The sequence below is a fragment of the Papio anubis genome, chromosome 18 (assembly GCF_008728515.1).
Source record: "Papio anubis isolate 15944 chromosome 18, Panubis1.0, whole genome shotgun sequence".
In the NCBI taxonomy this organism is placed as follows: domain Eukaryota; kingdom Metazoa; phylum Chordata; class Mammalia; order Primates; family Cercopithecidae; genus Papio; species Papio anubis.
Window position 1 is genome coordinate 43,584,114 of NC_044993.1, and position 27,578 is coordinate 43,611,691.

Sequence of the window (27,578 nt, forward strand, 5' to 3'; positions counted from 1 at the left end):
AAAGCTCCCAGCAGCCAGCAATGAATGAAAGGTGGGGGCGGGGCTGCCAGCAGGGCGGGGCCTAGTGAGCCAGGGGCCTAGGCTCCCACATCACAATGGGGGCGGGGGCGCGTGGAGGGGACTCTGGGCCTGATTGGTTCCTGGGAACCAGGAGGGAGCTCTGGCGGTTGGCAGGGCAACCTTGTTCAGTTGGTGGGAAGCAGTGGAAGGAGGAGGAGCTTCCTATGTGCTCTCTTCGCAATCACAGCTCTCAGGCTTGTTGCATCTAGACCCATTGTAAATAAAGCAAGCAGGTTCCCAAAGGACCCTTGCAGACAAGTCAGCTCAGGGGAGGCGGCAGAGGCGGGGTGCGGGCTGCCAGTGGGGTGCAGCCCTATAGCCAGGGGCTGGCCCTGCCAGCGTGCCGTTTTTGGGAAGAGGTGGTAGTGCTGAGCTCTGCAGACTTGGAAGCAAGGGAAGGCCCAAGCTGCTGGAGAGGAGCGGGGCTACCCCATGGGGAACACGCTGAGCTGTTGCTTGGGCACCAACCCCAGCCCCAGGCAGGGTCTGTCCAGGGGGTCTGCGGAGCTGTACTGCGGCTCTGACATCTATGAGGCGGTGGCAAGCAGAGGTGCAGGCCAAGGCAGAGAGGAGCGGAGGCACAGCAGATGGAACTTGCTGTTCCCCAATGCCAGCCCCAAGCGGGGCCAGCACAGGGGGTCTGGGGAGTTGTCCTGCAGCGCTGAAATCTATGAGGCATCGTCAAGCAGAGGTGCAGGCCAAGGCAGAGAGGAGCGGAGGCGCCACAGATGGAACATGCTGCTCCCCAATGCCAGTCCCAAGCAAAGCCAGCCCGGGGTGCAGTGGACGGAACCGCCCTGCAGCTGTAACATCACGGAGGCGGAGGTGGCAGTGGCACCACACCCCCCTGCTGTGGAGCCTGTCCAGTCTGATTTCGGAGCCCAAGAGGGCCATGACCTGCAGCACATCGGCGACCAGGAGATGCCCAAAGGTAAGGAGGCGACTGATACTGTTTGCCCTCAGGCACGCCTCTGGCTGCCGCTGACCCAGGGTCCCCACTAGAGGCATCCACAGCCTTGGGCTCCTGCCTTCTGCCTCTAGCCAGCTTTCCTAGGCCCAGAGACCAGGCTGGCCTTGCTTCTTGCCTGCCCACCCTCTCCCTCATTCTTTTTCCCTGCAGCATCTGGCGGTTTCTCTCCTCCTCCCTGCCCCAGTGCCCAGTTCTGGCCCCTTTCTCATCCCCCCAGGCTGGCGGAAAACTAAGTTTTCAAAATAGAAAATGTATGCTACAGTTTTCATTTCTGTAGAGGAAGTGTCTCACAGCTCTTCTCTTTAAACTTTGGTACTTGTGAATGTTGTTCCTTGTTTGGTGGTGTAAGGTAAGCCACTCAGTGGTTTTATACACTAGGTGATAGATGGGTAGTGTTGGATGAGAGTCCAAAACAGACTATATCATTCCTTAGGATTTACAGCACATTTCCATGTATGTCTCATTTCACCCTGTCTCTACGAAAAAAAACATGGTCAAAAATTAGCCAGATGTGGTAACTTGCACCAATAGTGTCAGCTGCAAGAGGATCTCTTGAGCCCAGGAGTGTGAGGCTTCAGTGAGCTGTGCTGGCTCCATCGCACCATTGCACCACGCCAGCCCGGGCAACAGAGTGAGACCCTGTCTCTTTAAAAAAGTATTTTTTGCCCAAAATACCTCTTTGTTTTAACATATTTGACATATCAAGCCGGTGTCTGACAGTAATTGACCACAGCATCACTTGCTGCTTGAGACTTTCCCTGAAATGTGCTGGTAATAGCAGCATAGAGGAGGGTGGGTATATTTGATAAGAAGAAGGAGGACGGCATGTGTATAATTCATCTACAAGTTGCATCAGTTTATTTAGGTGCAAACTTTAAAAAAGAAGTCCCAGACACAGCCCGGTTTTATTCCACATATGTGGAGAACTTCTGTGATTTTTTGCATTCTCCAGTAGAACTGTGACATTGTGGCATTTATTTTCTTTACATTTATTACTAAAACTTTTCTCAAGATTGTTAAAAGTGATTAAAATGGATGTGTAGCTTTAAAAAGTATCTTTTCTACTCACTTAAATTATTACATTTTTCCTTCTTCCTCTACAGATTTTGGTTCTGACCATCCAAGGGAAAGCACACTCTTCGTGAGAAAATATCAAATGAGTGGTAAGACAATATTGTTTCTTCCTCCAAGCAAAAAACTACAAACTTTCATTTTGTGTATTACAGAAAGTATTTAGAGGAACTCAGATAGTAGTTAAAATGTTTTAATATTTACTATATTTACTCATTTTAATAGGTGACATAATTTCCTTTACTTGTCACTGTTCATGGAAACTTGCAGACTTTGTGTTTATACCTTTGGCAACATTTTTATCAGTGCAATTAATGGGCCACATGATTTAGTGTAGTAGTTATGGATATACGCCTTTTTCTTCATAGGTCTTTGCCCTTTTTCCCTTGTTCCAAAGAGTACATTTTGATGATGAGTGATAGGATTTAGGCTACAGCTTGGATTTCACTTGAACAAATCAAAAGAATTTGTTGTTCTAGATTGAATCTGTGCTGTTGGCCTCCTTTTTGCACAATGCTCTAAGCACATGAGCCTATCACATCCATGTTCATGCTACTCAGAACTTTTTCTCGATGTAAATGGAAATGTAAATGGCTCTGCTGTTTTTCCAGGTTAGCCTTAGTATGTGAAAGTAGTGTAAAGTTTCCCGCATCTGCTTATTTTAGGAGAATTAGAACTGTAGGATTTTTCTGTACTACACTTGTTTTAGCCATATTCTGCTAAATCTTTTACTTTATTTTCAAAATGCCACACACCATAAGCACTGGGGTCCGTTTCGTGTTGGGAATACAAGAGAAGTGGGGTTCCTGGCATCGGACGGGGCAAATGGACATACACCGTTTTCTGCTGGTTTCGAGCTGGACGCCTGTCAGGCTGGTACGGGTTGGTGCGCCAGCCTCAGTTTCTTCCAGAATAATGGGCTTCCTCCTTACATGGAGTGAAGTGGAAAATACCCCATGTCCCCGTCTCTTCAGCAGTGAAACCATGTCGTGAGATGGTTTAACTTCAAGGAGGGAGGCATTGTAAGGGAACAAAGCGTGGCCCAATTCCCCTTGTAGCTTTTATTCTTCTGACCTGTGTTAGAACAAAATGATTTTGTGTGCTGAGGGATGCCATGACTCAATGAGTTTGGCTTTGCACTCATTTTAACATTTGAGTTTAAGATAGGCTACTTTTCAATTGTGTAAAGACCCATTTGTTTTTTCAGTAACATATTAATCATGCCCAATAATTCATTTCAGAAGCTTGCAGGGATTCTAGTCCATCTGGAGATTCTCTCCTGGTCAGAAACTGGTTCTTAGAGCTGTCAGCTATTAGGTTCTGGTAATGAATGTAAGCTTTGTGTAAATGTAGAATCAGAAAACACTACTACTTAGGGGTTCAGATGTACAATAGGTAAATTTTTTATTAGCTGAATTTCTCATCTGTCCTGTATTTTGGCATTTCTATGAAGGAATACTTGAGACTGGATAATTTATAAAGAAAAGAGGCTTTATTGGCTCACAGTCCTACAGGCTGTACAGAAAGTGTGGTGCTAGCATCTGCTTCTGGCAAGGGCCTCAAGAAGCTAATAATCACTGTGGAAGGGGAAGAAGTCATTTTTCACACGGTGAGAGAAGGAGGAAGAGAGAGTGAGGGGTACTGCATGCTTTTAAATAAACAGATCAGGCTGGTGCCTGTAACCCCAGTGCTTGGGAGGCTGAGGCAGGCAGATCACTTGAGGCTGGAGTCTGAGACCAGCCTGGGCCAACATAGTGAGACCCTGTCTCTACAGAAAATTTAAAAATTAGCCAGGTGTGGTGGTGCATGCCTGCAGCCCCTCCTATTCTTGAGGGTAAGGTGAGAAGATTACTTGATCCCAGGAGGTCAAGGTTGCAGTGAACCATAATCACGCCGCTGTACTCCAGCCTGGGCATCAGAGTGAGACCCTGTCTCAGAACAACAGCAACAACAACAAAAACCCAAGAAGATTATGCATGAACTCAGAGCAGGAACTCACTCATCACCAAGGGGATGGTGCTAAGCCATTCATGAGGGATCTGCCCCTGTGATCCAAACACTTCCCCACCTCCAACACTAGGGAGTACATTTCAACATGAGATTTGCAGAGCACATATGTTCCCTAATTGGTTTTGCCTTTCCTTGTGTACGTGGGGATTCTTTCAGGTTTATGTAATAGAATATCTGTTAGGTCAAAAATAAAACTATGTTTTTAGATTTTACTGTATGAGATTAATCATGCCAGATTATTTAAATTATAAATTTTGTTGGTAAGAATTTTATAAAATGGAATTTTGTCGCATTTTCTATAGTGATAATCAGATGATTAGCAACTACGTTTATTCTATGGTGTTTATGCCCGAATTGATTAGTTATTTTTTCATTCCTAGTGCAAGAAAAGAGGACCTCTCGCCTATATCATGTAAGTAAGCTTTTGAAAAGTGAAGAAATCAATTGTTTGAATTAAAAGTCTGTCAAGATTCCTTAAAAATTTAACAGGGAGCCAGTGCTGTTAGCATGATCCTTTTTTGGTGGATTTTCTAAATCTCTTCTATTTTCCTAAGCTACAGATTTATACAGGAAAGTCTTTGGTTTACTGTGCCCATTTTTAAGGGTGTCTGACATTTAAGTTACATAATTTGGTTGTGATATAAAGATCTGCCTTAAATATTTAATCTTTTGGCTGGACACAGTGGCTCACACCTATAATCCGAGCACTTTGGCAGGCCGAGGCTGGTGGATCACGAGGTCAGGAGTTCAAGACCAGCCTGGCCAAGATGGTGAAACCCCGCCTCTACTAAAAATACAAAAATTAGCCAAGTATGGTGGTGCAAGCCTGTAATCCCAGCTACTTGGGAGGCTGAGGCAAAAGGATTACTTGAACCCAGGATGCGGAGGTTTCAATGAGCTGAGATTCTGCCACTGCACTCCAGCCTGGGTGACAGAGTGAAACTCTGTCTCAAAAAAAAAAAAAAAAGAAAATTAATCTTTTTAAATCAAATCAAATAAAAAATAACTAAGTCCATTTTCTTCAACACTTTCTGCTGACTTCTTGTCATAGCAGGTGAAAGCGTAACTTCCTCACTCCACTGTAACCTTATTTACCTCCCTGTTTCTGTCTTCCACCTCTAACACATTTTTTATTAAATAATTAATTGGTATTTACATGATTATGACTAAGCACATATTATTCACTGCTGAGTCACAGAGTATTCTGACTGTGCCTCATCTTTGTACATCCTTCGTTCTTTCTCTTAAATGTAAACTCTTCTGCACTTCCCCCAGATAACCCCCTTTTTCCTAGCCCGTGATAGCTCATAAAGCCAAATGCGACAATTAGACCCCAGCTGGTCTCCTTGTTTTCACATCCTTCGTTATTTTGTGTGTGGAATTAATTTTCCGACTGTGTTCCTTTGCCTTTTTTTTTTTTTTTTTTTTGTAAGAGCTCTTCCTCCCCAAGTGTTGTAACATTTGTTACATGCCTATCAAAAAATAATATTTTACCTCCTAAAACATGTGTTCCGTGTTTTTTCTTGAAGTGACTTTCCTTGGCCTCTGGTTATCTTCCTCCAGGATAGTCTATGTTTCCCTAGGCTGTCCTGGGCCCGCTTGCCCGGGAGCCCTCTTCAAACTCTTCTGCCACCACTCATGTTGGATCCCTGAGTCCTAGACTGTGCCTTGCCCTCTGTCTTGTGTTACTCCCCAGTGATGCTGGAGCACAGTTTCCGAGGAAAGGCTCATGGACACACATATATAAAATTCTAGCCTCTCTCAAAACCCCTCCTTTGTTATAGAGGATAAAATTCTAGAGTGAAAACTAAATTTCATGGCTCAGAAGACAATTTTCTATTGTATTTTCATTATACTGTTCTTGAAACTATTACCATTGTGTGATACATCATACGTAACCAATTTTTACATTTCTCAAGCTTTTTTGGACCTTCTCTATCCCTGGGATTCTGAAATTATATAATAAAGCCTGGAGGGGACATTTTATTGTGGCCACTAAGTCTGCAGACTATCCTTTTTAGAGAATTTTCCTACTTTCTCTGTTTTTTTTTTTTTTTTTTTTTTTTTTTTTTTTTTTTTTGAGACGGAGTCTCGCTCTGTCGCCCAGGCTGGAGTGCAGTGGCCGGATCTCAGCTCACTGCAAGCTCCGCCTCCCGGGTTCACGCCATTCTCCTGCCTCAGCCTCCCGAGTAGCTGGGACTACAGGCGCCCGCCACCTCGCCCGGCTAATTTTTTGTATTTTTTTTTAGTAGAGACGGGGTTTCACCGGGTTAGCCAGGATGGTCTCGATCTCCTGACCTCGTGATCCGCCCGTCTCGGCCTCCCAACTTTCTCTGTTTTATTATTATTATTTTAGTATTCTTATGATTCAGATATTGGGCCTCCTAGACCAGTATTTCTGCATTGATCTTTAATTTCTTCCCCTCCTATTTTCCAATTTGTCTTTTGTTCTGCTTCTTAGAGATTCTTTGACTTTCTGCACTAACTGTTCTATTGATGTTTTTTAACTCCTTAACGATATTTTAAGATTTTTTAAAACAGTTTTGCGCCTGAATTTTTACTGGTCCCAGGAATTCCTTTCTCCTATTGTTTTGATCTCTCATTGGAGGCTTCCTCAAATGTCTCAAATGTGGTGGTCTTTGGCTTTCTCTAATTGGAAGCAGGACCTTTCTTCCCTGAAGGGTCTCACTGTGGGGATTTGGAAGTCAAGCCAGCTTTTCATTTGGGGGACATCAGTGTATTATGTGAGGGTATGATGTTTCAGTTTTCTTCCAGGAAGGGTCTCCCAATTTTCTGCCTTGGCAGTGCAAGCCTGGCTGCTGGCTTTCCAGAAGCAGGTTTGGAAAGGAAGGTGGAGTTTCACTTTGTGTGTGCAATTTGTTCCCATTTCCCAGGTTTTAGTCCTGGGAATAAAAGCTCTGAGCCCAGTTACCCTCAGGTGTAATATACCCAGATAACACACATCCAAATTCCTTATGAGAGGAGAGGTGGACTTGGGGCTCTAGGCACAGATTTACAGTTGACCTTGCTGGCTTCTGTTGTATGTTTCACCCTACCTTCCCAGGTACCATGTGCCTCTGATTTTGGAGCCTGGGTTGGGTTCTTCAAAACAAACAAGATTGCTTGTTTCTGTTCTGGTCACTCCCCGTCAGCTCCAAAGTTGTGCTTCCATGTCAGTTGCCACTCCTCTATCTGCTTTTCACATTGCAGCATTGACTCAGAATCATCTGCCGTCAATCCTGTCTCCTGGTCCTGTGTATAATGTTTATTTTATGACGAACGCTAATGAGATTTCCGAAAGAGGAGAAAATAAATTTCTGGTCAATACATCATATTTAATCCAAATTTAGAACCTATATGTAAGCGTAAATCTAAGTTTAAATTTGACATAATTATTACATTAATTCAGACAATTTCTATTTATACCTGCAATAAGCATATTACACTTTTCCACTCAGGCCTTGTGTAAGAATTCTATCCAAACTCCATACATGCCATGTGGTCCCATTGCTGTGCAGCATAGATGGAGCTGTTTTTGTTAGTGCACAAAGTGTTAGAAATTTTTAAGTTAGCTAAAAGTCATTAATTGTTTTGAAAATATCTGAAACATGTGTTGTAAAAAAGTGGAGAGAAAAAAGTGATCCTGAGAGTCACCATGTCGGTGGCTCATGCCTGTTATCCCAGCACGTTGGGGGATCACTTGAGGCCAGGAGTTTGAGAGCAGCCTGGCCAATATGGTGAAACCCCATCTCTACTAAAAATACAAAAATTAGCCTGGCATGGTGACACACGCCTATAGTTCCAGCTACATAGGAGGCCGAGGCAGGAGAATTGCTTGAACATGGGAGGCAGAGGTTGCAGTGAGCTGAGATCAGGCCACTGCACTCCAGCCTGGGAAACAGAGCAGGACTTCCTCTCAAAAAAATCCACAATTCAATATACATTCAATATAAGAAATGTTAAATAGAAGAAAATGAGGACAGATACCACCTAAAGCTGTACCAATTAGTTTGTGTTTTGGTGTATTATTTTCCTGTTCTTTTGATTCTCATAAATTGACTTTTTCTCAGAATCAAGTTTTGTTATCGTGTAGTATTATGCTGTATTTCCCCTAATAGTAGTGACCTTAAGGGATACCTTCTTTCACTTTGAATAGAAGTATCTGAATGAGTCCATTTTCATTTTTCATGCTATATTTGTTTTTTGAGACAATCAAAGTGTATTCATTGACACACATACACTATTAATGTAAAGTATACACATTAATAGAATAGCTTAAGAGACATAAGAGTTTAGCTAGAGTTAAAACATTTCTACCTTGAAGGAGAATTTGGTCCTTCAAATAGTAATGTTCTTCAAAAACATCTGGAATTTTTGTTAAGAAATAAGTGAATTTACAGTAAAAAGCATCTGAAACAAGCAAAATGGTGTTAGACTGTATGGATATTTCTGATTACTGGCTACAGGCAGTTTTCAAATGCTGTGTACTTTTATAAACAACCACTAGATCTTCTCCCTACCCTGTCTTTCATGTACTTGTGGGAGACCATGATGGAAGAGGGTGATAACATGATGCAGACAAGCATATCCCACCAGGAGGGAAGAAGGCTCCTCTGAGTTATTTTTTTAAGTTAAAATAATAGGTATTTTGTGGTTTTAAATAACGCTATCGATCTTTTCAACTATTTGATGACTGGGATTTGGTTACTGGCATTATTATTAAGAAAGAGTTATATTTTTTAATTTTTTACTTTTTAGACAGAGTCTTGCTCTGTTGCCCAGGCTGGAGTGCAGTGGTATGATCTAGGCTCACTGCTGCCTTGCCTCCTGGGTTCAAGCAATTCTCTGCCTCAACCTCCTGGGTAGCTGGGATTACAGGCACGCCAACCACCATGCCTGGCTAATTTTTGTATTTATAGTAGAGACGGGGTTTCACCATCTTGGCCAGACTAGTCTTGAACTCCTGACCTCATGATCCACCTGCCTCAGCCTCCCAAAGTGCTGGGATTACAGGAGTGAGCCACCGTGCCTGGCCAGGAAATGCAGTTTCTTAACATAGATGAGGCAGTTCCCATATTGACTATTGCACTCTTGACAAATGAATATATACTTTTAAAGTGTTTTAGAGATAGTTTATTTTCTAGAAGGCTCAAAATATTCACTGTCATCTCTCTGATAGCACTGCAGATAAATTTTCATTGATTTGTAAGTGTAGGAAGATTTACCTTCCAAATTGTAATTGATTTAAATAATTTGCCAAGCACTTATTGAACTCCTTAATTTCTCCCATATTCTGTGCTCAGCTGCTGCAGGTAGGAGAGGAAGGGCCCTCCCTCCCCTGGAGAGGCTTACTTCTCACCAGGGGGATGCTCTGCAGGCAATTGCTATCAAGTAACACACAGTATATTAGACCGACGAGTACACAAAATGGGAAATATTTTGTAGTGTGACTGCAGGCAGAGGGATCCCAGAAGGCAGAGGAGGTGAAGCCTGCTGGGACAAGGGGAAAAAAATAGGTATTCTGGGCAGAGAGCAGCATGAGTGAGGCAGGACAGTGCCATGATGTGTGTCAAATAACTTACAGAGTAAAATCAATCAACTTTTGAAATGAATGCAAAGTATTCTCGGAAGTTCTCATTCGAGTAATGTAACAGCAGCATTATGTAAACATGAAGTGAAAGTTAAATTCCCAAAGTTGTGTCCATCATCTGATTTTTAGATGTGAGAGAGTCTTAAAGCAGTAGTTTTTCTATCTTCCACCAAGGAAACAGGCCCAGAGAAACCTATGGCCCCTGACTTGTTTGGTCACTGAGCCACCCCGGCACACAGGGTCTCTGACTGTAAAACGCTGGTTCCATCACATTGTCTCTTGAATGAGTAACTTAGGATTAGTAATTTAGTGAATGTAGTATCAGGTCTTTATTTACTGCAATAAAAATGCTCCTGTGCCAGTATTATTTAATGTATGACATTTTATTGTAGTTAATGAATAAAAGAAATAGAAAATCTCAGCTGCTTTTTACTGCATAATAAAAAAAAACCAGGAAATCTTATTTTAAACTTTTCCCATTATTTATAGAGGGAATTCATAATAGAGGCTTTCCAGGTTTGATGATTGGTATCATAGCAAGGGCAGAATTTCATAACCCAGTCCTCAAACATCATCTGCAGAAGTTACGCACCTCCAGTGAGTTTCCCATAGAGCTGCTCATGATACCACACTGAGGCAGGTCACAGGGCACAAGAAATACCTTAATGCTTTATTGTTTGACATTTTTACTAAGGTAAAAAACCCACACTTTTGTAGGTTCAGCCTGCTGTAAACATTTTTCTCTATCATCCTTCTCCTTCAGATACCTCCATGGCATCTTGATAGAAAATACAGCTCGTGTTCCACCATATTGCTAGATAACAGCACAGTCAGCAAACCTGATCTTAGACACACACTGGAAAGGTGAGTATGATGAGGTTGCCGAGGGCTTAGTGACAGACCCCCATATGCTAAAAGCATCCCGGCCATCCTCTGTCATTTCAGCCATTTGGTTGCCCTTTTCAGCAAGCAGTTTAAGAAACTGATTTCAATGATATATGGATTTCCAGGACCTAAATATGAATTTTCTGTTTCTCTTTTAATCTTAGACACTGTGTGGTAGAAGAGAAAGCCAGTTACCAAATAAACAGCCCCAGAAAATCCATAGCTATTCATTTGATGCATTTATGTTATGACAGTGTTGAACCTAATGGGAAGGAGAGGTGCCTTTTATTGGATGTTTCTGGGAAAAATTATTAGTTCTTTATGGGCTACAGGCCTAAGACCATGGGTGCTACTTTGGAAACTACTCTTGGAAGAAGGAACAGCTTGTCCTCCAGTGGTGCACAGTGTATCTGCATTTAAATGTTCCCATCATGCATGAGCACTTCATAGACCACAATCAGACATGCCTTTTCAAAGCACCCTCAAACGATGAGTTCAACTTTATTTAAAAACCCACAACAAAGCCCAGTTCCATTGGATGTGTCCAGGGAACATTATTAATGTCTCCTTAGATTATGAGTGTTGATTTTCGGGAAAACAGTTTGAGAGGTACTCCCTTAGAATATTAATGTCCTTATCCCTAGTAACTTTCCAGTCTATAACCATGACTAGCTTACAAGCTTAATTTTGTTTCCATTGTACTACCTTTTTAAGCTAATTTGTCAGTAACTTCTACTTTAATTATAAATAGTAAATTTATGCTCATAATAATATCACTTCCCTCTCTCATGTATAACAATTATTGACATCAAATTGTGTTTCAGCAGGAACTGGACTCCACCAATGTTTAAAGCCCTGAGCTTTGGCCTCTATGGAGTCATCACTTAATGTTTGTATTCAGCCTTAAGTAAAAACCCACTCTGTTTTGACTAGAGTCCCTGGTTTCTTCTGATTTCAAAAGATTCTGATGTTTCAGTATGCCATTCAAAAGGAGTTTTAAGCTTCACCTTGCTCAAACAAGTAGAGGTTCTGCTTTGTCTTCCAGCCTACCCTAATTCCTACAAGTGTTTTTAAAATGGAATTTTCTTTTCTTTTTTAGAGACAGGGTTTTGCTGTGTTGACCAGGCTGGTTTCAAACTCCTGGGCTCAAGCAATCCACCCAACTCAGCCTCCCAAAGTGTTATGATTACAGGCATGAGCTACCACACCTGGCCTAGAAGTCTATTTTTGAAGTACAGTTAGTTTTAATGTGCTCTCAAACTTTAGAAGGGATCATTTGGTATATTTACTTTTGATGAAATAATGGTTTACTGAGCAAATTAATACAGCAAATTGGTTTTTTGGAAAGATTTTGAAAAATGTTTTTCATGGTTACTAGTCCATTGTTCTCAAAGGGATGATTGGGCCATATTAGAATCATGTATACATGTTTCTTCAAAATATATGTCTGCAAACACATGCATCTTCCCAGCTCCACATTCCCTCCATCTCTGGGCACTCACAAGCCTTTTAGAAAAATGCTTAAGTATGTGAGGCATCATTATATGAATAAAAGCATCCCAGATGATTCTGACCTTAACCCTAACTCAGTCATTCCCAAACTTAGTTGCACATTGGAATCACCTGGGGAACTTTACCAACAACCCTGATGCCCGAATCATGTCCAATGCCAACTAAATCACAATATCTCCAGCTGGTGGTGAGGCTGTTTTTAAAGCTCCTTGGGTGATCCAGTGTGCAGCAAATGTGGGGGCCACTGCTTCCTTTGCATGGAGGAGTGATTGTTCTAATGTATAAATTACACGTTTTCCCTGTCATTTGCTCTTCTTTCTACCCATAGAGCCTTTTGACTGTGCGAGTCGTTTCTATGTATGTGCGCATATGCTTAAATTGAAACCATACCATAGGATTTTGTGAACACCTGCAGTTCACAAAACCACTATGTGAGGACCTTGGGCAAATTAGTTTGAAGTCCTGGTTCTCTTATTTGCAAAATGGGTGGTTCATGGAGTGTCATGTAAGGTTCAGTGGTCTTTTCAGCATGTAACTTCCAATTCTGTGATTTTAAAATCAATTTGGAGATGAAACTGTTTGAGGCACTATAGAAATATCCATCTTAGATGCTAATAATGTTGTAAGGCCTACTTTTTACAACTCAAGTTTGCCTTCTCAAATTATTCTGAGTCTCATTTTAAATGCTGAGGGTAAATGGAAGCACAGAACTTATCCAAGAGAAGCCCCTGTTTGCTGATACACAACATTGAGGATGACTTAGGACCACAGTAACATACATCTGAAGAGTTGTATTTGTTCACTAATATTTTGTTTAAACTAATGTGGAAATATCTGTCATGAATATTGTATGATGCGGTGTTACACTGTGTGTTTAGTGCCACTTATTTCAGGATAGTTACAAGTGTCATTGATTTTTGTGTGCATTATGTTTACTAATAAATTTCCTGCTAATAATTATGCATAGGTGATTTTAAATTACTTTAATTGGTATAAAGCACATTCATTATGTGCTTTTAAGAAAATAATGACAAACAGGTGAGTAGGTGGTGGTGAACTAAATCAGTTGAAATGAAGGGCCTAGCCACTTAAAAAGCAAAACATTACTGTATGGCCTAAATATAAGCATATGTACACATGGATGTAAGTGTCTTGCACAAGATTACAGGTTCTATGGGTAGAAGAGCAAATGACAGGGAAAATCTGTAATTATGTATATGCACTAACCAGCAGCAGAAACGTCTTCTAACAGCACATTGCCTAGCAGTTTGGTTCTCCTATTTTCGCTGTAAATCCAGGGAGCTAAAACAAAAGAATCGGGCTCATATAGTACTGCTTTGAACGAGAGGATTTCAGGGCCACTGAGAGGGTTCCTTCCTCCCCCTTTTAAAAACTTATCTTCAGGCCAAACAAGTGGTAAAATCAGTAGTTAAAAATATTTTTTTTTTCCCTCCACAGTGTGACTTTGGCAATATATTACAACATAAAGCAGAGGTGAGCTCTTTGAAAACCTGCCTTGTTAGTCCAGCTCATCACTTTGTGTAACATGACACACGCTGTTAGGTGTTAACTATAGACACAAGCTGTAGAGTGCGTATTTCACAGTGTGAAAGTGAGTCATCTGTGGGCTGGTCTGTAAGACGCTGTTCACTCTGAAATTTTCAAGGGTCCCACAGTGTATTTGCTTATGTCTTGTTTGAAATTTATTGTAAAGAAGCAATAAAAAGATGACCTAGCCTCATGCAAGTATATAGTACAAAAAAGGTGTATTTGTAAAGCTTTCAGGTAATTGTGGGTATTTTTAACCACACCAAAGCTCCCCAAGTGCTGATTTATTAAAATAGTTATAATGGGGTTGTACATATCAATGAATTCATTCCACTAATACTCACTGATCTTTCTTGTACACTGAATGGATCTTTCCCCTTACTGGCTTTTATATTATGCATTGGCTATTTGGAAAATATTAATTCATGTTTATGTATAGTGTAAAAACTCACTTTCATTAGCATCACCACGATTATAAAAACGTCTTCACAGATTGAGATGCTGTCAAGCTCACAGTAGTAGGTATGAGTCTTCCAACTCCTGATTTTTAGCTTGAAAGCATTAGATTTATTATGGACAACAAATACTTGTTATTTTCCTTTAAATGACAGACTCACTTGGCTTCTTTTTGAGAATGACAGTCAATCACACTTTCAATAGAAATGGTGCTCTGTGAAAAATTGGCTTGTTCAGCTCGCAGTTAAATCACAAGTGCTTTTCTTTAACATAACATCATACTTCAGCATGCAGAAGTGCTTTATGTGAACTTTCTACTTAGAGTACTAAAAAGAGAGGTCAAGATTTAATAACACCATTAATTTTTACTGTTTCATCAAGGACATTCTTAAGTGAAGCTGACTATTTTAATAAAAACTGCAAGGGGCGGTGAAGAGCGGAATGAATACTAGTATAATTCAGTACCACGGCCCTTATTCATACTGAGAAACCAGCAGTTTTACCCACTTTTGCTTTTATGTAATTATTACAAGTGTTGAACAGTGAGAAATCAAGTGATGTCTTACTACTTTTAGAAAGTAATAAATTATTTTTATATTTTATTTTCAAGCAGCTTCTCAGGTTTAATTAGTATTCTTATAAGAACATTTTGGGCCATAGGTGGTGGTTGACACCTGTAACCCCAGCACTTTGGGAGGCCAAGGTGGGAGAATTACTTGTGACCAGGAGTTTGAGATTAGCCTGGGTAATGTGACACGACCCCATCTATATCAAAAAAGAATTAAAAATTAGCTGAGCATGGTGGTGTGCGCATTTCATTCTGGAGGCTGAGGCAGGAGGATTGCTTGAGCCCAGGGAGTCAAGCCTGCAGTGAGCCATATTTGTACCACTGTGCTCCATCCTGGGTGAAAGAGCAAAACCCTGTCTCAAAAAAAAAAAAAAAGTTTTGACATCATGGGCCTCCTAGGGAATCTCAGGGTCCACAAACCACATTTGGAGAACCACTGGTTTCCTAAGTGAGCACACAATATGTTACATTTTTAAAGTTCATTAAAGACTGGCCTCTTTTAAAATAAACAGGCAATTAAGTTTGTAACTCAAACTACTTAAACAAATATGATAAAAGTATAATAAAGAAATAGTTGGGAAATCTGAATCTCATTCACATTTAATAAAAGCTCTAAAAACTTTATTGCCAATCACTACTGCTTTATAAAATGTTCTTGTGTTCCAGCATGAGGGTAGAGGGGTGAAAACAGATATAGTTTATTACCATTGCCTGTTAGCAGGGGTCAATATTTAAAGGCAAATCTGGATCATCAATGTAGAAAAGACTTCACAGTTCAGGACATTATGTGCTGAAGAAAAAGAGGTCAAGAAACCCTCCGAAGGCCAGGATCCAGGAGAAAAAATTGCAAAAACTGTTTTGATGAACACATTTCACCAAAGCAAACAAGATGTATCTCCCTCCACCCTCCATGCCCTACTCCCAGCAGATACTTTACTAAGATGTTGACAATTCCCAAATTAATTTCTTAAATGCACATTCTTATTTTATAGATACGCAAATAGATCTCTGGCCATTTTTGAAGAGCCAATACATCCACTTTCAGTAAGTGACACTTTCTTTGAGGTTCTATTTTTGTTTCATAGAGTTGTGTTTAGTTCATGCTGAAGTCAAAATCACCCACCTTTAAGTCTCGCCTCTGTTGTGTCTAATCATCTTATATAAAGAATGTTGTCAAGTGGGCATGCTGGAGTAAGAGCTGACTTGCAGCTTTGTTTAATTCGTGCGCTAAGGGGAGTAAATATACCATCCAGATAACAAAATGCATCATTTTAAAAGATAATTTTCTATAGCAGCAAACAATGTAAATGTTTGTAAATAGTCCTGACAAATGTGCACAATCTCTGTGAATAGAATTAGAAAACAATTTAAATTTAAATCAGTTTAAATGCTATAAAAATTTTAAAACTTCCTTCTTCAGACATATGATAGCCACAGGACCACCTTAGCATCTCTGTTTACAGGAAACCAAAAATATTTTAAGATCCCGCTGTTTATATTTTTGAAAACTAAAAGACATTTTATCCCATCAAAATTATTTTAAGGGACATGTTGGCACAAATGGGAACACTGCCATCTTAAGAGTACTTAAAAAGTTTTCTTGTGTGGATATTTATATTGCCTTTTTTTCTTCTTTCAGCAAGGAAATTCTCCAGGGAAATCCTTCGAGGATGATCCCAAATGCAACTGTATTTTCAGATATTTCTGTACTCTTTTTCAAGTCACAAAACTAACAGCTCCACGTGCAATCATAGCTTTGGTAAGATATTTCTTATCTATAAAGCATCTTTAACAACTGGTCTCCTACTCAGGGTATGGCCATGTTTCTAACCAAAAATTCCTGAAATTATCATCAGATCTTTTAAGAGAAACCTGTACAAGCAAAGTAAATACACATATTTGAATTTAATCATCATTATGGTTTAAAATGATGCCATTATTTTCTTTTCACAGAATAATTGCTATTAAAGGCAGCAGGAGAGATTTCTGGTTTCTCCTTCAACAGATTCCAATATAGCAAAACAATAAAGCAGGATAAAGAGAGAAGGATGGGAGGGCCTCACTAATTGAGAATGATGAGGAAGAGCCTCTCTAGAGAGGTCACATTTGAACAGTGACCTGACTATAAAGCGAGGATGATAAGGAGTTCTGGCATGACAGGCAGTGGAACGAGAGCGAAGACTGAGATAGGAACATGTTTCATGTGTGTTCAAGGAACAAACAGCAGGGGCCCGTGAGGTGGGAGGAATGAAGGAAAGAATGGAAGAGGTGAGGCCGCACAGGCAGTGCCATGGCTCACAGAGCCCTTTGGCTTGCAGGCCATGGGAAGAAGTTCAGGTTTTATTCCAGTTTGATGAGGGGACTCATGGTAGATCTTGAGCAGTGGAGTGCAGTGTTCTTAATTTAAGAGGTTATGGTGATGGCTTGGGGAGAGTAGACCATAGTTAGGAGGAAGGTTGGGGCAGAGAAGAGGACCAAGAAGCAACGAGAGTAATACAGGTGAGCTGTGATCCATGGCAGCTCAGAATCTGAAGCAGGCAGCCTACCAGTGAAGGTGGGCACAGAGTGTTTGCACACAGATTGGAGCAGGGTAACTCACATGTAAGTATTAGTCCCCAGGAGCTAGGCCAATAACAATTCCTTGGACAAGATGAGGGCCAGCTTGGGGAGTGGAGCCTTGGGGTGAAAGGCTCTGGTTTCTAGGTGTCAAGACTCTGAGGACCTTGGCAAGAGGAGTCTCAGGACAGTGATGGGGGTGGGTGAGGTGGGTTAAGGAGAGATGGGAGGTGAGGAGCTGGCAACAGGGCCTGATGCTGTAAGCAAATGAGAGGATGCCTCTGGGGAGCTGCGGGGAGCAGGATGGGAACAGGAAACACATTTGTATTGGGGAAAATCTCTGGCAGAGAGGGAGAAAGTCTTCAAGAAGAGGTGATTTGGGGAATAGTGTTCTGCAATAGTGGGATGGGATCCACCGTGCTGATAGAAGAGCTGGTGTTAAAAAAGAAAATTCCTCACTGACCAAGGAGGACAAGCGGTATCGGTGTCAGCAGGTCCAGCTTACCAGTAAAGGTGACAGGAAGTTGAGGGCTCGCCAATGCTGTTTAAGTGCTCTCTAATGAGGGCTGTGGAGTTGAACCCTGGGAGGGAGGGTCATTCCTAGGATACTCGATAGTGCAGAGTTAGGGGGAAAAGGAGAAGAATCTCTCATAGGAACATATCATGTTCAAGAGCCATTTGATTTTGAAAACACAGTTGAGTTCAGAGAACATTGCCAGATCTGAGCCGCCAATCTGATAACCCTCAGACAAGAAATTAACTCTCTTAAAAGGAACTGTTTTCCTTTGGTCTTGATACAAAGACGTCAAGTAGCATAGAGACATACTGTTCTGCAGAGCACCCTCTGGGATAGGAACGCCTCCCAGCTCACCTCTGTCACCTTCACTCAGCGGGTCCCTCACCCAGTTCTTTATACGATAAAGATTGGATAGATAGAAAATACTTCCTGAGATTGTCTCACAGACTGCTTGCAGGTTTAGAGGAACTCCAGGGATACAGAGGCCGACAGCTGTCTCTACCTTCAAGTCAACCGAATTGACTGAATGCAGATACTGTAGGACAAGAAATGAGTTTTCAAGAAGTGATTGCAGAGATGTGGAAAATAGGGGCTGTGAGCAGGACCCTCCTTTCATACACATGCGTTCCTTATGAAGCACTGAATATGGAGATTATTTCTCAGCCACAGAGACCTGCACTTGTCATGCTGTCTGCACAGCAGGCATTGGGAAGCGCTCTTGACTGCAGTTCCTCAGCGGGTGTCCCAAGAGTGGGTTAGTTATTGTGAAAAGGAGAAGACAACAGTGTCCTCAGTATCACTTGGGTGTTACACATTCAACCATGGCACACCTGTAAAATTCCTATCTACCTGCCAGCCACGTGTGACCCAGCACACGGACGGCGCTGGAGCGTTTCCTGAATAACCTAAATCTGCACTGGGCCTGAGTTTGTGCTGCCTTTCATGAATGTGAAGGTGCTGATGGTGCCTCTCTTCATGCCCAGGAATGTCCAGTCATCCCTGTGACCAAAGTTGGGCTGGAAATGTCCATGGGCAGAGTAGGCTGCAGAGGTATCTGACTATGACTGTGATTTGGCATCTTACTTTGTCTGAGCAAAGTCTCTGCGGAACATAAGAATAAAAGGCACTTACTTTCTGGTCAAAACCAGAAGAAATCTTTCATTCTTAAATGTTCTTATCACCACGCTTACACTGAACTGAAATCAAAGACCAGTGCTCTATTTTGCAGGTGTACATCGAACGACTTTTAACTAGTGCTAACATCGATCTTTGTCCTACTAATTGGAAAAAGATTGTCCTCGGAGCCATGCTTCTTGCCTCCAAGGTTTGGAGAAACCGTGGTCTGTGGAGTGAGGATGACAGCCAGAATCCCCAGGACGTTGCAGTTGAGAACATGTGAGTTTGTCAGATTTTGGCAATCTTTGTAACCAGTTTCCATGCCTCGTTTGCTCTCTATGTTAAGACTGTAAGAAATATCTTTATAGGTTTCATTGTGCAGATAAAGGAAATACGTATAAGACCACAGACTTCTCTCTATCCAGCGTTAGTGTAACAGTTTGTATTTTCCAGCATTAATGGGTAGGGCTTGATGTGTTATTGTTGCAATAACCTGCTTGATAAACTGAAAAGTATTTTTCTGGTTGTTTTTTGGCAAACCTCTTACAACTGTACTATCAGAATGATAAGGTAGAGTAAATATCTTTATAGCTTTTGAGAAGCTGCGTGCCAGTTTCAGTCCCCTTTTAAGGGGTAAACATCTGGCCTTTGAAATAATTGGCCACTGTTAAGATCATAAGGCCTCTGGACTATGGGGAAGTTATGGCTTCAACTTCAGTCACCCATTGTGTATTTGCTTTTGCTGGTCCTTTCTTCCCCCTTTTATCTGAAGATCTGTTTTTATAGGAACCTTGAGATATGAAGTTAAATAGCCACGGATTCCTGTGCTCTGGCCCCTCCCCATTGAGAGTGTTGCATGTGTTTGGAAATTGGTCTGATGAGTTAGAAGCTCCAGCATTCACCAACCACAGTGTGAGAAGCATTCTGGGGCATCACCACATGCCCACCACACTCTCAAGTCTCCATGGGTACTCAGACATCTGCAGCAGCACTCTTTGGGCCTGGAGTTTCCCATGAGTGTGTGAGGAGCCCTACAGAGTGATGGGGTTCCTCCCGGATGCACCAACACAACACTGAAACACAGCTTAACTGGGCTCCCTTCCAATACGACCTCATGACTGCTGTGAAGGGAAGGGCCCTGGAGCTGGCAGGCAGGGTGAGCAGGGAGGCATTTCCAGCAGAGCCTTCATGGATGCCCACTAGACTGTGAGGACAGCTGTGCAGGCTGCATCTGTGCAAGACAAGGGAGCAGTTTTGTTTACATTGAGCAGCAGCAGCAGCAGATCAAGATCATGCCAGGCATTGGCACGAGTTAGTGTTATGACTTTTACTTATGACTCCAGATAAGACTGTCATTCACAATCACCTCAGTGTATGTCTACAATTGAAGATGTAGTGTCTATTGTAGATACACCTCAGAGTATATCTACGTTCAAAAATGACCACTTTGCGGCTGAGCTCAGTGGCTCATGCCTGTAATCCCAGCACTTCACGAGGCTGAGGTGAGTGGATCGCTTGAGCTCAGGAGTTGAAGTCCTGCTGGGTAACATGGTGAACCCTGTCTGTACCAAATGTTTTTTTAAAAACTTAGCTGGACATGGCGCCAGGCTCCTGTAGTTGTCCCAGCTACTTGGGAGTCTGAGGTGGGAGAATTGCCTGAGCCTGGGAAGTTGAGGCTGTAGTGAACTATGATCACATCATGGCACTCCAGCCCTGGGTGAAGGAGCCAGACCTTGTCTCAAAAAGAAAAACAAAAAACCATTTTTGCCACCACTTTGCTAATAGTGTAAACCAAGTGATCATGGTGATATTTCTGATAGCCATTTTAGCAAAGAGTGTGACAGCAAATGAATTTGAAACAAACGGAAGTACTTTGGAAGTTCCAAACGCTAAAGTGGCTTTGATCATAGTCATCCTTTTGTAAACTGGTCCCTTGAAGAAAGCAAGATTTGTGACTGCCTGAGTTCTCCTTGCCTGCTGCCTAGCCAGAGCTGATTTATTAAGATAGGGGAATTGCAATAAATAGTTTAATTCACACAGAGGCAGCTGTATGGGAGTCCAGCATTCTACCATTACTCAAATTAGTCTCCCAGAAACTCTGGGATGGTTTTTTAAAGAATAATTTGGTGGGTAGGGGGTCAGAAAGAGGCGAGTGCCAATTGGTCAGATCAGAGATGGAATCAGAGGGAGTTGAAGCTGTCCTCCTGCACTGAGTCGGCTCCTGGGTGGGGGCCACAAAACCAGATAAGCGAAGTTGATTGATTGAGGTGGTGCCACCTGATCCCAGTGCAGGGTCTGCAAAATATCTCAAGTTCTGGTCTTAGGTTCAACAATAGTGATGCTATTCCCAGGAGCAATATGGGGAGGTTCAGACTCTTGCAGGCTTCAGCCGGATGACTCCTCAACCATAATTTCTAATCTTGTGGTTAATTTGTTAGTCCTGGAAAGGCAGTACAGTCCCCAGGCAGGAAGCAGGTTTGTTTTGGGAAAGGGCTGTTACTGTCTTGGTTTCCAAGCTAAACTACAAATTATGTTTCTCCTGAAGTTGGTTTGGCCTCTGCCTAGGAATGAACAAGGACAGCTTGGAGGTTAGAAGCAAGATAAAGTTAGTTAGATCAGCTCTCTTCCACTGTCATGATTTTCTCAGTTACAATTTCTGCAAAGGCGGTTTCAAATTTGTAATCACGAACAGCTGAATTGTTCTCAAAACCTGCAGCTCAGCTGACTGGGGCTCTGAGTTCTAGCCACAGGATCAGAGCGCATGCAGGGATCTGTGCAGGTTTCCACAAAAGTGAGCTCCAGGAGCAGTGGGGGCAGAGCCCAGCTCCAAAAAGACCAGTTCCAAACACTGCTGTTGCTGTGTGAACAGAGAAACACCAGGAGCTATGCTCCGAGCAGGCTGCTTCTGTTTATGATCTTGGGAAGTTGAAAAGCATATGTCAAAGCATTTAATAGACATTTGTCTCAGCCCCCTGCTGTTGACTGTTTGCAATGGTCCCATTTTGAGTGTAAATTTAATAGTTAAAAATTGGTGTCTATCAGATTTTTCTTAAAAATTTCCAACATCTATACGTCTTCCTAGAATATCTTTCCTTTCTAAAGAGTAAGTTAAACTGAGTAGCCGCTATTCAGAAAATTTGTTGTCTGTAAAGGTTATGCTCTTCAATCATCTAGCCATTATAAAAAACCACAAAGCCCAGAAGATGCATATTCTATATACAGAATGCTTTTCTTCAGTGAGTAAACCTCTATTAAGAGACATGTTAATTCTGTAAAGTACTGTATTTCTACACAGTTACAATGTACTAGTGGAGAAAATAAAAAGCGATTATGAAGTGCTATTAATTCCTGTAGTAAGTCAGGTCCTGATCAGCTGTCTATTCAAATATTATTTGATTTACATTTCTATAGACTTATGGACATGTGAACAGGAAATTAATTTTGGTAGGTTCAGCTGGGTTTTAAGTTCAGCAAGTGAGATCACCACATCTTGGCTCGTGGTCTAACTGTCCCCCTTACAGGAAAACATCAAGCATTTGTTGACTTAGCCGGTGGGTAAAATATCAAAGCTTTCAACCCAAGAAACCAAATGTGTTGTTCAGATACTGATTATTTTTAAGCAAGTAACTCATGACACAGGTTACTCTGAAAGCAGCCAGATTTACTCTGTGTACCTATTAATTTAGCCTTGGTGAGGATGGCTGGATGACCATGTGGCAGAGGAAGGCTCCCAGCCCTTTCCTCTCCCACTGCATTCAACTCCCCACATCCCATTCTGTCCAGGGGTGACAGATGCTGAGCACTTCAGGGTTGCATTCCCAACTCAGGAGCAACACTGCGTGTATCAGGCCAGGGCCCTCCTAGAAATCACATCATAAAATGGATTTAGTCTAGCAAAATGTCTCTCCTTGTTTTTCCTGCCTTTCAAACTTTGAAGATTAAAGATTATCCTTGCCCTGTCATAGTGGCAGTTTCACCTCTTCATAGTACTAAGGTGAGCAGAAACCTGCATTATGCCGCCTTGACATAGCCTTGTGTGCTGGAGCAGAGGGAAGGGGATTCTTGTTGCCATGGAATGTAGCTTGCTTATGTATTTATTTGGGATGAATCCTCCCTGTAGCCTTAGTGTTTTTCCTCCTCTGAGATAATAGGCTGGTTCTCCATGGGTCCATTTGTGGCAGTGGTGATGCGCCCAGTCCTCTTGTTGGTGCTTCTCTTCTTCAGTGAGGCCCTTCCTGTTGTCGTCCTGGTAAAAATGCCTGGAGGTCCTTCAGAGCTAATAAATGGCACCTGTCATTCCTGTCATGGGATTGCTATTGCGGGGCTTGTGAATGAGCATGGAGTTTGAGTTGTGCAGCTGCCCTAAGGGAACTCTGAAGAATGAGCCCCGAGTCAGCAGCATGAATGCAGAAGAGGCTTCCACCTTTCCCTCATCCCAAACTTGGGGTGCTGGGATGCAAAAGAGACCCCAAGCAGCTGTGTCTTGCTTGGACATTAGTGTGGGAACCCAACCAGGCAGCCTTTATGTGTTTCAAAACAGAATTTAGAACATCCTAATAGCTCAGAAGGATATTTTTAAAGATAACCCACTTGACTAGAACTGTCCTATATTGGTTTAATTGTGTTTCTTTTACCCCAGGAGCAAGATGGAGAAGTGTTTTTTGGAGTTACTTGAGTTTAATATTCATGTGTCTGCCAGTGTTTATGTAAAATATTACTTTGACCTGCGTGCTTTGGCAAATGACCATGACGTGTATTTTCTATTTCGTTTTCTTCACAAAGATAAAGCCCAGAGACTGAAGGTAAGGATGTGAAGTCACTTAGCAGAGTTTACCATCAGCCACAGAAGCCAGCATTTGTGACAAAATCATATTAAGTAGCAATTAGGAAAATGAAAGCCTTAAAATTAACAGACCAAAAAACTTATTTCTTTGGCAACATATTTCTTTTCTTTTATGGTTTATACAAGGATCCATATTCTTTTATTTATTCATCTGTTTGTTTATTGAGACAGAGTTTCACTCTTGTTGCCTAAGCTGGAGTGCAATGGTGCGATCTCAGCTCACTGCAACCTCCACCTCCCAGGTTTGAGCGATTCTCCTGCCTCATCCACCTGAGTAGCTGGGATTACAGGCATGCACCACCACCAGCTAATTTTGTATTTTTAGTAGAGACGGGGTTTCTCCATGTTGGTCAGGCTGGTCTCTAACTCCTGACCTCAGGTGATTCACCCACATCAGACTCCCAAAGTGCTGGGAATATAGGCATGAGCCACCAGGCCCGGTCAGGATCCATATTCTTAAAAATTTATTGATATCCATTCTGCTGTGACCATATTGTTAATTAAAATTAGTCTGTTCTTAATGGGTTTTATTTTTAACCTCTACCCATTCACATAACAATATGTGAATAAATGCAATTGTATTCCTAATTATATCTACATACACAGTACACTTACCACTCTTGACTGTCTTTTACTTACGCAGTTTGCAAATTCATGTTATCATCTAGTGTATATAGCACAGTGCAGTTCCATGAGTTTATTAGACGAAGCAGAAGTGGCTGAGAGACTTGTACTTAGACTGTATAAGGTGCCAGTGTTTCAAATACTGGGTAGGAAGGACATGGGTTTTTAATGAAAATAGTAACTTTCATGGGGCAATGTATGATTTATGGCTTATGACTCTTGGTGAGTATACAGGAAAATTACCACTGAAATTGACACATTTAAAATGGCCACTTTCTCTGGTATCTTGGTGGTACTTTAGAATAATACACTTTTCTACCACAATGTGCAAGTAAAGTAGCATATTTTGGTGTTCCAGTCATGAGACTTCTTGAATGTTCCAAGACAGCCCAGCACACACCTGCCTCATTAAAATTGGCGTTGAGTATTTGGTAACTAATCAGGATTGGGTAGAATTTGAATCGCTGAGGAAATTGATGTTTTGGCACAAGTGCATGTTTATTATGTCGAAGGAACAAGTGCACAGGTAACAGATGATATTGTTGTTAGGTGCTTGTCACAATACTCTTGAAATCTTTGGGAGTCCTATTTTATTTTTATGTGACAGTATCATCAAGCAATGAGCCCAATTTTAAAATAACTTAATAAGATAAATTCCTCTTGGCTCTGGCAAGCTATTCGTAGCCCTTAAAGGAGCTCACCTTAGTGAATGGGCAGGGAGTAGCATCCTCAGGACCTGGCAGTGTAAACCTCAGCCAAAGCAGCTGCAAAGGAACCTTCTAAAGAAATCTGTATATGTGCTTCTCATCAGCAATGCCTTTTAAAATATGTTGGAACCCTTTTTAAAACTGCACCTGTTTTCTCTTTGAATGACTTTCCTAGGCTATGTCATGGCCATGTGAATACAAAGACTTGCATCAAGATGCCGCTGCTGTGAGAAGGGCTATCAGCATGAATTTCATTGGTATTCGGTGCCCTAATGCCATCTTATCTTAAAGAGAGAAATTAGCCTTATAAGATCCTGAACTTCTCAACTATAAAGACGAGAAAATACTTGTCCTGCCAGAAAAAAAAAAATTAGGATTTTCTTTTTTTCTTTTTTGTTTTTTGTTGTTATTGTTAGTGTTTAGGATTTTCATCAAGAGGAAACATCTTCCATCAAGAGGAAACATCTCCCAGTTACCACAGTGTGGATGGGTCATGGTGGTATGAACAGTGGGTGCCAGGTGCTTCCTGCCCTTCCTCTTCCACTGGTTCCAGATGGCATTCCTAGGGCACCACCTTCCTGAACAACTCTTGGGGAGGAAGAGTGTCACATGGACACAGCACATCCCAGCTCAGAGTCTACAGTCACCCACAGTCTTAAGCAGGTGCCAGTGGTGTCCACAGTCACCCACAGTCTCAAGCAGGTGTCAGTGGTCTGAGCTGAGCTGGAGCTCAGAAAACTTTAGAATTGGCTCCAGATTTGTGAAAGTACCTGGGTTTGGTTCTCTGTCCACTGAGGCACTAAATGCATGAGGGCCCAAAAGTCAACAATTGTGGGAAGAGAGAGTGGCATCGGGGCAAGGCTGTCATTACTCCAAGCACCAGGGTAGCTCAGGCCTGCTCATCTAGTCTTTGGAGGGAATCTGTGTGTGTGAAATGAGGCCCCCATGTCATGGTTATAAAGGAAGCGATGAAATCAGCTCATCTTCCCCCAGGCCGATAATGGTCACACCACCTAGGGAAGCAGCAGAAGACCAGGCCTTGGGATTGTTAGGGGAGCTACGGAAGTGAAAACTGAATTTACCCAGTTCCAGGAAAACAACAAAGGAGGAGGAGCATCTGGGTTCAAAATGTTATCAGAAGATCATTTTCCCAGCTAATCTTGCCCTGGTGCATTGTATGGTCTCAGCACTTGTCAACAAAACAAAAGCCCCTCAATAATTCTAACACAGGGACACACGGTGACACATTTTCCAGTGCACCGCAGTGGTTCAAGAGATTGCTGGTGCTGCCTGCATCTGTCAGTCAGTTCACATATGGAGAGGAGCAGCGGTTCTCATGGCAGTGGCTTCTGCATCCTGAGGAAGCTTGCTCAGACATTGGTTGTAATAACTGATGGCACCCACTGACATGCAGTCCACAATGGGAATCCTGTGGTGCACAGGACTGCCTCCCTTTTCAATCAAGAAAGAATTTTCTGGCTTCCAACATAGAAAGTGCTGAGGATCAGCTGCCTCAGAGACTACAAGGGAAACACTCTCTGAGACTATTTTTTTTTCTTACAAGAACACCAGATCCCCACCAATGTGAGATGTTAGATCAAGTTTTAGTGCAAGGGTAGATGTTGGGGGCAGAAATCTAAGATGCCCCATGATCCCTGCTGTCTTTTGTTACACCCTGAATCCTCATCTTTCCTTGGGTACGGCCAAACCTGTGGCTTGTTCTAGACGTTTGAATATGGCAAAGTGAGGGAGTGGCTCTCTGGGAGTTACCTTTCCTTTCCTTTTATCAGGAGCAATAGGAATCCCTATTTTCTTTCTTGTGTTTACTTTCACAGTGCAGTGGTTTGGAATATCCCACTATCGATTTGCGACTTCCTCTTCCAACCATAATCTATGGCCCTTTATATGTAATTGAATATTTTCATGTATTGACATTTTGTGTCTGAAGATGAAATATTAGACTAAACCTATGAAAACATTTCATGCAAAGCCTTCAGTGATTGTAGAGTCTACTCTTTGGCGAATACACAAATTGATCTGTTAAAAATTGTATTAGATGTGATAATGATATTTTCTTTTTTATCTTCACCTGTTAGATATACTTACTTTAATTCTTCCAAAATTAATGATATGATTTAAAATACTACTAGGATATTTGGAGTTGATAGTTGAAAATAAATGGCAAAATAAGAATTGCTGAAGCCTAGTGATAATGTATTTAGGATGGGTTTATTATCTACTATCCCTATCATTAAATGTTTAAATTTCCATGCAAACCTATACATAAGAACTTGAAATTTTCTATAAAACCCTTCTCGCTCTGCACTTGAGCACCAGTGCATAACAAATTAAAGGAAAATGGATTCTCCTTCGGGAAGTTTGGCTGGACTCTCCCTTTCTTTTCCCTGCAATGCAGGGAGAGCATTTTGAGGTCACCATGGGGTGAGGTGGCCATGAGTGGGGGTCCTGGAGATGGCGGCCTGGAGGAGTGTGTGGACACGGGTTTGGTGGCCACGATTCTCCCTTGGGTCTTTCTGGTTGTGGT

At 41.9% G+C, this 27,578-nt stretch overlaps 1 protein-coding gene across 1 annotated transcript; it reads left to right on the plus strand.

Moving 5' to 3' along the window:
* Positions 1-492: 492 nt before the first annotated feature.
* On the plus strand, positions 493-27,313 carry LOC101020810 (cyclin-Y-like protein 1). The gene is made up of 10 exons (XM_031657978.1): positions 493-991; positions 2,134-2,193; positions 4,492-4,523; positions 10,465-10,565; positions 13,557-13,592; positions 15,663-15,714; positions 16,310-16,429; positions 18,972-19,138; positions 23,499-23,661; positions 25,209-27,313. The coding sequence occupies exons 1-10, from the start codon at positions 493-495 to the stop codon at positions 25,320-25,322; spliced, it is 1,344 nt and encodes a 447-aa protein (XP_031513838.1). The 3' UTR covers positions 25,323-27,313.
* Positions 27,314-27,578: the final 265 nt, after the last annotated feature.

What these genes read in the sequence shown, in the direction of transcription:
- LOC101020810 (XM_031657978.1), top strand. Translation starts at nt 493, where the DNA reads ATGGGGAACACGCTGAGCTGTTGCTTGGGCACCAACCCCAGCCCCAGG. An exon ending in GACGTTGCAGTTGAGAACAT is followed by an intron (nt 19,139 to 23,498) that starts GTGAGTTTGTCA and finishes CTTTTACCCCAG; the next exon opens with GAGCAAGATGGAGAAGTGTT. An exon ending in ATAAAGCCCAGAGACTGAAG is followed by an intron (nt 23,662 to 25,208) that starts GTAAGGATGTGA and finishes TGACTTTCCTAG; the next exon opens with GCTATGTCATGGCCATGTGA.